The 9,795-nt window shown below is 37.7% G+C and overlaps 1 protein-coding gene across 4 annotated transcripts in view; it reads right to left on the bottom strand.

Moving 5' to 3' along the window:
• Positions 1 to 9,795, bottom strand: part of LOC106876283 (85/88 kDa calcium-independent phospholipase A2) — a 54,877-nt gene continuing 45,082 nt past the window's right edge. For all 4 annotated transcript variants that reach the window (XM_052971366.1, XM_052971367.1, XM_052971365.1 and 1 more), the window contains 8 exons: positions 9,166 to 9,308; positions 6,937 to 7,010; positions 5,782 to 5,935; positions 5,181 to 5,331; positions 4,200 to 4,321; positions 2,851 to 3,005; positions 1,989 to 2,150; positions 1 to 450 (listed from right to left, as the gene is read on the bottom strand). In XM_052971366.1, the coding sequence (XP_052827326.1) occupies positions 232 to 450; positions 1,989 to 2,150; positions 2,851 to 3,005; positions 4,200 to 4,321; positions 5,181 to 5,331; positions 5,782 to 5,935; positions 6,937 to 7,010; positions 9,166 to 9,308 (1,180 nt within the window). In that variant the 3' untranslated portion in view covers positions 1 to 231. The remainder of the gene's footprint in view (positions 451 to 1,988; positions 2,151 to 2,850; positions 3,006 to 4,199; positions 4,322 to 5,180; positions 5,332 to 5,781; positions 5,936 to 6,936; positions 7,011 to 9,165; positions 9,309 to 9,795) is intronic.

Raw genomic sequence — 9,795 nt, 5'->3', positions numbered from 1 at the left:
TTTGTTTTAATATTTTTATAGCATCACAATTTGCCAAATAAAATAATACATTTACAAACTAGATATAAATTCCATGAAAAATATATCTTATTTCCTATTTATATTCTCAATAAAATAAAAAAAATATATTTTTCAAGATTTCTCCTTTGTTTTGTGTGTGTGTGCATCTGTGTGTGTGTGGAGAAGAAAAAAGAAATCCACCCCCCCTTCCAAATAAAATGCAGTCAGATCTTATCTACTCATTAGAATATTTGCAAGATTTTCAAACTTTGATTTGTGGGTATTACAATAGCACAAAGTTTCCCACATGACATCAACAATTTTCTCACTGTCCTGACAATCCAATGGGATGTCTTCGCTTTGTGGAGGGTTGAATCGGAAATATGGTATGTTCAACATGTTACACCAAGATCTCGCTTGTTGGACAGGTTGGTCATCAGTGTTGGTCACCTACAAATAATAATAATAATAATAATGGCATTTGGTCGAGATAAATGCACTGTTATTGAGCTGACAAAGGGCAAAACCCAGACAGCAATGGAGTATAACTTCCAAATGAGGAGAGGACAAGAGAAGTGAACAGAAAGGGTTTACATGTCTCTTGGTGTTTTACAATTAGGTCAGATGATGAACACTAAGATGAAGGAAAAGATTTCTTTTGAATATACCAGAAGAGTTAAAAAGCTGCAACATAACTCTTCTATGGAAAGAGTTCAAAGAATAGACCTTCATTGATGTAGCTATACTTGCAGACCAGAAGACAAAGAACAAGAAAGTCAAAAGGTACCCAGTCCTAGCATTAGCAGTGAAATACATCCACACCACTTCAAAGTGAATGTACCAATCATGATCAATACAGTTGGAACTGTAGTAAAGATTGTTTGCCAACATAACATGGCAGTCCTGGTTTAGGACAAATGTTGCTGTAATTTAGCCCCAGGAGACATCGTCTCCAACTGGTTATACGACATGATCTGTGTCCTTATATTTTCAAACAAGGGAATCTAGCACCCCCACTCAGCTCAAAACAATATCTGTGTATCACGATTTCTGGGTTATTTCCCTTCCTCAGCACAGAATAATTGCTTGGCTAAAGGTGGCACTGTCTCAAAGAAAGCAAAATTCTGGCATCAAAAACTGCAAATACCAAACTTCATAGGAAGTACACAATTGGTAGCAATAATTGGAACAGGACACGTGTTGAGGGAAGTGTTGGGTCTCTAAGCTGTGGGAAGGAACAGAGACACGACAGAGATAACCCAGGAAAAGATCTGGGGACAGGGCTGTAATTGACTGAATTGATCTCACTGTGGAACTTGTTCCTATTTTATTGCCCATGAAATGATGGAAAGCAAAATTGATTTTGGTGAAATCAGAACTCAGAACAGCTTTTATCATCATCATATCAGAAGTTATTTAGGAAAAAATATAAAAGAATCTGTTTTTTTTTTAAAGATTTTGAACTTTCTAAGATCCTTTATTAAAATATTGGGACTGATTTCTTGAACCAAACCCTTTAAAACAATGCATTGGCATGGCTGTAGTCCAATGACTGAAACCAGTAAAAAAGATTTCAAAAAAAGAAACAAATATTCAGTGAATATTTTTTCAGACAATGAATAAGATGATGATGATGATGATGACGATGACAACACAGTGGTTGATTGTATTGGAGGTTGTTTAGGCCTGGGTTAGCTCTGAATGAATATACCTGTGATCAAAGCACTCCAGCCATGACTATCCAGCCCTATTTTCAGGTGATGTATTCACGCCTGCATTATCTAATCTTTCGTTTCCTTTTTAAGATAAGGAATGGTTTGAGAGAAATTTGGTTTCAATCTCTTAAGTTGAATAACCAGGTAAAGGCTTCCTTATTGATTGTGTGAGCATGAGTGAGAAAGAGAGAGAGAGAGAGAGAGAGAGAGAGAGAGAGAGAGAGAGAGAGAGAGAGAGAGAGAGAGAGAGAGAGAGAGAGATTATAGATATACCTGATGAACAATGAGGTCTTTGAGTGCCAAACTTCTCACAGCACAAATTGCAATATCAAGGAAGTTTTCAGGTAGGTAAACATCCATACTGTTGGTTTTAACAACAGGCTTACGTCCGGTGCCAAGTGATACAACACAACCTACTGGTCGTGTCTGTCGGCTCTGAAAACAAAATCGAAAGTTTAGATGATAATAATAATAATAATAATAATAATAATAATTTTCTTATGATTACTTAAACATTCTCTGGAACAACACTACGTACAGAACCAAACGTATGTCACCCTAGGTATAACACCAACATGAACTTCTAACTTGTTGTCTCTTGAGGTCTCTGGGTGAGACTTGGAGTCGAATACAAAGCAAAAGTCAAACATATAATAATAATACACTCTTTACTCTTTTACTTGTTTCAGTCATTTGACTGCGGCCATGCTGGTGCACCACCTTTTAGTCGAGCAAACGACCCCAGGACTTATTCTTTGTCAGCCTAGTACTTATTCTATCGGTCCCTTTTTGCCGAACCGCTAAGTTACGGGGACATAAACACACCACCATCAGTTGTCAAGCGATGTTGGGGGGACAAACACAGACACACATATATATACATATAGACGACGGGCTTCTTTCAGTTTCCGTCTACCAAATCCACTCAATAATAATAATAATAATAATAATAGAGGATTTCTTTATTAACCACAAGGGTTTACATTAAGAAAAACATCATGGACAGCAGCACAGGACAAAACAATGTGCGTGTGTATGTGTGTGTGTGAGTGTGTGTATGTTGGGAGGGTTTTGACTAACAAGACTAACAAAATATAAAAAAGAAAGAATTCAAAGTAAGCAAACATCAAATTACATTTTGTTGCTCTGCAAGGTTGTACTGGTGTATTTCAGTGAGGGTGTCCAGAGTTGGATTGTTACTCATCAGGCCTCCATCTAAATACTTGCCACATGCTCGAAAGAAGGTTGGAGCGGCACCTGAACAGCGAGCAGCGTGCCACACTTTTTGAGCTGAAACACAAAGAAGATTTAAAAAAGAAAAAAAAAAAGCCATGTAACTGTACATTAATTAACCAAATCTACACCGATTATTTAATTAATTTATTCTATATATTTAACACCTTTGTATATCAGTTGGTGGATAGGAAGAGTATCCAGTTCATTGAGACCAAGCAAGGAACTGGAACCTAAGAGTGGGATGTGGTCATCTGGTCCATCCAGGACAAAAAGACAGGAACCCCAAATAAGAACTGATTTGGCAACAACACAGCAGATCAATGCCAGCAGAGAAAGTGGACATAAAACAATCATCATCATCATCATCATTTAGCATCCATCTTTGATACTGTCAAGAGTTGAGTAGTTTCACAGAAACCACTGGGTCCAAGGACTGCATTGTGTCCCAGTGTCTACTTTGACTTGGGGTTTCTACAGCAGGATGCCTTTCCTAATGCCAATCACTTTACAGAGTGTTCTGGGTGCTTGTCTTGAAGCTTGTAAGTTTTAAATCCCTTTGACTGATTTGGATTACAGTAGAAAATGGGGGTGGTTTTATGTTAGGAGGATAAAATGGCCAGGATAGAACAGGTTTCTTGTGGTAAAGGAATTACATGACTGATCTTATTGTTTAACATATCCATGCTCAAAGACATTCCAGTCATGATTCCATCTTTTTGGCACATAAGAGACTACATTGTCAAATGAGCCCTTCCGTTCTATAAGACAGAGAGTATGATTTGAAGGAGATTTGGTAGCTATTTCTAGCATGTTAAACAACCAATTTGAAGCTGACTTGCTTAACCCATTAAGTCCCAGAGTATTTAAATTTCTGAATATTACTTTTAAATTTTTACAGATGATTGAAAATAGGTTGAAATGAAACTCCTTTAATAGAAATGGAAATACTCGGTGTCCTATAAATAGGACACTGAGACAATGTGATATAGCTTATTTAATGTTCTCATTTAGTGTCCTATTTATAGGACAGTGGGACTTAATTTTTTCTGTGTGTGGATGGTATCTTGGAATTATTTAATTTCTGAACAATTCTATTTTGCTAATAGAAAACAAACATTTCTGCTTATTTACCAACAGATTTATTCATCATGACTAATTCAGCAATTTAAAGGAAGAGACAAATTTCACTAAGGAGGTTAGAAAAAAAGAAATGCCGTAAACATGACCAGAATTGTCTCCCATACTTACCATGGATAGATGTCTCCTCTGGCTGTTGCTCTATGTTGGGTAACACTACTGAGTAAGAATAATTCTGGAAAAGGTGCAGTTTGGGTGGAATCTGGTCAGCTATGACAGCTGTCACCATCACCCTGGCAACAGAAATATATATATAAATTAAGAAAGGAAACAATTTGGTGCAAAGTTTGAAAAGGGAAAAGAAAGAAGAGGAGAAGATGAAAGAGGGGAGGGGAACTGTATTGGTTTAAACACTTTTATTTATCATATTTCTGTTGAAATACAATGGTTTTGCTTCAATTAAAAGAATTCAGCAAAAATAACTTTTTTCATTATTAAAAGCTGATTGCTTTGAACAAGATTTAAAAATCGTGGCTGTGTGGTAAGAAGTTTGCTTCCCAACCATATGGTTCTGGGTTCAGTCCCACTGCGTGACACCTTGGGCAAGTGTCTTCTACTATAGCCTCAGGCCGACCAAAGCCTTGTGAGTGGATTTGGTAGAAAGAAACTGAGAGAAGCTACGTGATCATTGCCAGAGCAGCTGTCTGGCTCCTGTGCCGGTGGCATGTAAATAGCAGAAGGCTGCACCAAGCTCAATCTGATCTGGCAGAGTTTCTACAACTGGATGCCCTTCCTAACGCCAACCACTCTGAGAGTGTTGTGGGTGCTTTTTTACGTGCCACCGGCACGAGGGCCAGTCAGGCGGTTCTGGCATCAACCACGCTCAAAAGGTGTTTTTTTACATGCTACCTGCATGGGAGCCAGTCCAGTGGCACTGGCAATGACCATGCTCAAATGTTGTTTTTCAGGTGCCACTAGCACATGTGCCAGGAGGGCAACTCTGGCAACAATCACGCTCGAATGGTGCTTTTCATGTATTTCACATTAAGTATTCCAACTATATCAATAAAACATGATTGGTTTTTATTTGTCTCTATCAATTTTGTTAATTATGTATGTGTTTATAGATATATATATGTATGTGTTTCTTACTTTGGGCGTTTCAAATCTGACATGACAGTGTCTTCACCAAACTCATCTTTCAACAGTTGTTCGAGTTTGTCAGAAGAATATGGTCGTTTGCCAGAAAATATCTCATTTTTCATCCGGAAATATAAACTTTTGCAATAATTCAACGATTTACCTGCAATGAAACCATGAACCAAAGTAGAGCAGAGAATAAAAAAATACTGATTTGAGAAAATGGAAGGGAAGCGGGCAAAAAGAACGTGGTGAGGGGTTTGTTTTGAGAATATGTAAAAAAAAAAAAAAAAAAGTGGGAGGAAGAAAAGAGAGAAATCTATTTCGCATCTAATTTTAACCAGGAGAGAAGACAGAGCTGGTGACCTTTTACAGGGCATTTAGAACTAGTGGAAGCAAGGGACAGGGAGGTATCCTTAACCCCACAGCAACGGTTTTTTTTATCAAGCAACTAGTTTGTGGCTAATAAAGTAACTTCATAAAAACATTTATTTTCAAATTTCTCAATACTTCAAAATATGCTCTAAAAAAAGAACACAAACGTGTGTGTGTGTGTGTGTTTGTGTGCAAAAGTGGTGTAAAAGTCTGTAAAGAAGAGCTTTGATATACTCACCCTGGGCTATTGCCAAAGCAAGGATTCCTCCTGTACTTGTGCCAGAAATCCAGTCAAAACATTCCTGGATTGGTTTACCAACATGTTTCTCTATTTCAATTAACATCTGGATTGTAATTAAACCCCTGATACCGCCACCATCAAGACAGAGGACCTTAATTAAGGAACAATGAAAGGGTAAGAAGAAGATAGATTAAATGTACAGGAAGGAAATAAATATGAACAAATGCACAACTGCTGTTCTTGGAGTAAAGAGTGTTTGCCAACATAACATGGCAGTCCTGGTTTAGGACGAATGTTGCTGTAATTTAGCCCCAGGAGACATCGTCTCCAGCTGGCTATAATGACACGATCTGTGTCCTTATATTTTCGAACAAGGAGATCTAGCACCCCCACTCAGAAATCGCGATACACAGATAAAGTTTTGAGCTGGACTCAACCAGTACTGCCATGTTAGTCATCTCAACATATAAAAGTGAGGCAAAGAAGGAGACTATACGGTCACTAAGCTTGTAAGAAATAGCAGCCAAATATTCCTTAAAATCAATCACTACAGTTTTAAAAAAGAAGATATTAGATGAAGTAGTTTTAGAATAATTATAATTTTTTTTGATGGCTTAGTTAGCTGAACTGATGGCAGCAGCCATGTCCTCTTTTTAAGGACCCTGTTACTGAAAGCAGGAAGGGGGAAGTTATTCTTGGCCTGAACCCTTGAAATACAGTAGATGGCTCTAAAGGTTTCACAAGGGCCAGATAGTAATATCCTTTTCTACTCTAGGCACAAGGCCTGAAATTTTGGGGGAAGAGGGGCAGTCGATTAGATCGACCCAGTACACAACTGGTACTTAATTTATCGACCCCGAAAGGATGAAAGGCAAAGTTGACCTCGGCAGAATTTGAACTCAGAACGTAAAGACAGACGAAATACTGCTAAACATTTCACCCGGTGTGCTAACATTTCTGCCAACTTGCTGCCTTTAGATATTAATATTAAACCAGGCCATAGAAGATTAAGTATACCAGCCCAAATAATCACGCACTATCTTAAAGATAGGACAATCAAAGCTTGAAGAGCTTTGATAATTGTTCAGCTCAGTCAGGGCTAACCCGGGGCTAAACAAAAACACAGGAGTCATTCAAGATTTTCCTACTTACCCTGTAACCATCCTTGTTTTTGTTGGCACCATGTGTAGCTAGAAATTTCCCTATTAGCATTTCATCATAGGCAGCTGCAATAGAAAATATAAGGCTATGATAATAGCATATAACACAGGCAAAAGGATTCAGATTTAGAAGAGGGACACACTTGATTAAATTGATGCAAGTAATTAATTAGTATTTTATTTCACTGACCAAGGAAAGATGAAAGGAAAAGCTGAAATCACTGTAAACACCAAGAGCTTGAAACAATGCACATGTAATCATTATTAGCTTTGTGTAGTTATTTGCTGAAAAGCTAAGGAGACAATATTGAAAGAAGAGGCTGTCAAAAAACAGAGTGAGTGAGTGGCAGCAGAAGAAGTAAAATGAAAGTAAAAATGTAAGGTGTTAATTACATTGCTCTGATTTGCAAACAGGAAAAGAGCGAATAAGAGAATTAAAACCAGAGAAGACTGGAGTAAGAAATTACCTTTATGTTAATTTAAGTAGGATTAGATAATGGAACAATATACTCAGTTCTAATATTAATACTGTAATTAAAGTATTTCTGGAATAATAATTTTATCTAACTCATTCAATGTTTTGCAAATAATATTTTAATATTTTTCGACATGTCTGCCTGTCTCTCCCTATGTGCCATGCTTGTTTTACAAGTATTGGCAGTCATGAACCACCATGCCAAAGTCTGAAGATTCATGATTTTTCTTGGGAAAGATACAGTAGTGAATTCATGTTGCATTCTGCCAGCTTATTTTACCGTTTACTCTGCTTCTTTCCTGATTTCTTGCTCTAACCCTTGAGGTAAAAGAGCCTAAGCAAACCCTAGGTAGTGGTCATTGGTTCACATGACATCAGAGCATGACCACACACCAGTGTGATAAATGTCATCAGTGTATGACCACATACCAGTGGACCTGTGTGATAAATGTCTAGAGGACAACCTGCCTCTAAGTCTTCAGTTATGGGACAGTCTTCTGTATTTGGTCCAAAAGTGGTACCCTTGACAGGACTACAACCCTGGGCCACAGTGGTCCTGAGTATAGTGATAACTAAAAAGTAACACCATACTTCTCAAAACTCCTGTACTCCCAAGCTGGAGTCTCACTTCCAAATACAATATATCACGAAAGGTCTTGGCCACTTGTCATCACCTCCATTAGGCCCAACATTCGAAGATTGTGCTTCACCACCTCATCCCATGTCATCCTGGGTCAATATATATATGTGTGTGTGTGTGTGTGTGTTCTAGTTCATGGTGTAAATTATCACACTGATTTTTAGCATGGGTATTACCAGTGACTCCTGCAGTACAGAATGAATATGGCATTCACTGCATGCTGTGGGAGTCACTGGTGACACATATTAAAAAGTGCTAAAATTATATCCCAATTTATGAATTATACCTCAATTATACCTCAGTTTATAAATTCTTTTCATTTATTTATCACTTTTTTCTCTAGCACTCTAATAATAATAATAATAATAATAATAATAATAATGAAATAATCATGTCTAGTGCTCAGGTGCACTACAACTCATCAAAGGTGCATGTGCAGTACATAGAAGGGAACAGTGTAAGAGTCAGGATATACATGTGTGCATATGTATGGAGGGGGTGGAGATATCAGGTGTAGTGTTGGCGAATTTCAGGAAGTATGGAGCTTTTAAAGGATGCAATGTCTCGGCAACTAACAACCGATGCAGGTAGTCTGTTCCATGCTTCAGTGATTCTGAGTGTGAAGAAATGTTTCCAAAAGTCATGGGGGGGCTGTGCTGCTTTCTGACTAATGGCGATAGTAGTGATTTGTACCCTTCTTATATATCCGCGTTTTGTACATTTCCTAAAATTTGAATAAAATAATTTGAACCAAAATAATGTGAGGGTCCATAGAAACAAAACCTCATTGGGAGTCACCAGTGACTCATATGGTATATTAAGAATATAGCATAAGGAGTCCCCATACTCATACGATATATATTAAGAATATAGCATGGAGAGTCACCAGTTAATATATGTTAAGAATAGAGTGTGTAGAGTTACCAGTGACTCGCAGAGTAGGCAAAGAGTTAAAGGATGCGAGAGAAAGTGCAAGAGAGATGAGGATGGATCAGAAGGAGAAAGGAGAAAGCAAAGGTTAGGGTTAGATAGGAGCGTGTGTAGCAAGGAAGATGGTGCCGTGGAGAAAGAGAGAGGACGACATCAGAAAGAAGTCCAACACTAACCATCATAATCATCAATCACAAGAGATTTTGTCTTCAAACTTCCATTGAACTGACCACCAGATACACAACCTCGGTGACAGCCAGAAACATCAGTTCCGCAACGAGAAGCCCCACTCTGATTTAGCGAACATACTATTTCAGGCCTAGTGTGGACAACAAATAAATATGATATTTATACATACATTATACCATCATCTTTATTAGAATAATCATCATCATCATCATCACTGTTTTATGTCTGCTTTTCATGCTGGCATGGGTTGGGAGAGATTGATTGATGCACATACTTGAAGGGTACTACTCACCTAGATGGGCCAGGCAAACCTCATGTTGCTTACGTTTCATTTGTGTTTCCATTTTTATAGTTAGTTGCCCTTCCTAACACCAACCACTTTGCAGAGCATACTGGAGGCTCTTTTCGTGAAATCAGCATTAGTGAGGCATTTATATATTACATATATACATACACATACACACACCAACATACAAATACACACACATACACATACATGTATATACACATACATACATATACATGCATACATAAATATGTACACATACACACACACATATATACATACATACATACATACATACATACATACATACATACATACATACATACATACA

This window comes from Octopus bimaculoides, chromosome 10 (genome assembly GCF_001194135.2).
Source record: "Octopus bimaculoides isolate UCB-OBI-ISO-001 chromosome 10, ASM119413v2, whole genome shotgun sequence".
NCBI lineage: Eukaryota > Metazoa > Mollusca > Cephalopoda > Octopoda > Octopodidae > Octopus > Octopus bimaculoides.
This window is presented reverse-complemented; position numbering and strand designations above follow the sequence as displayed.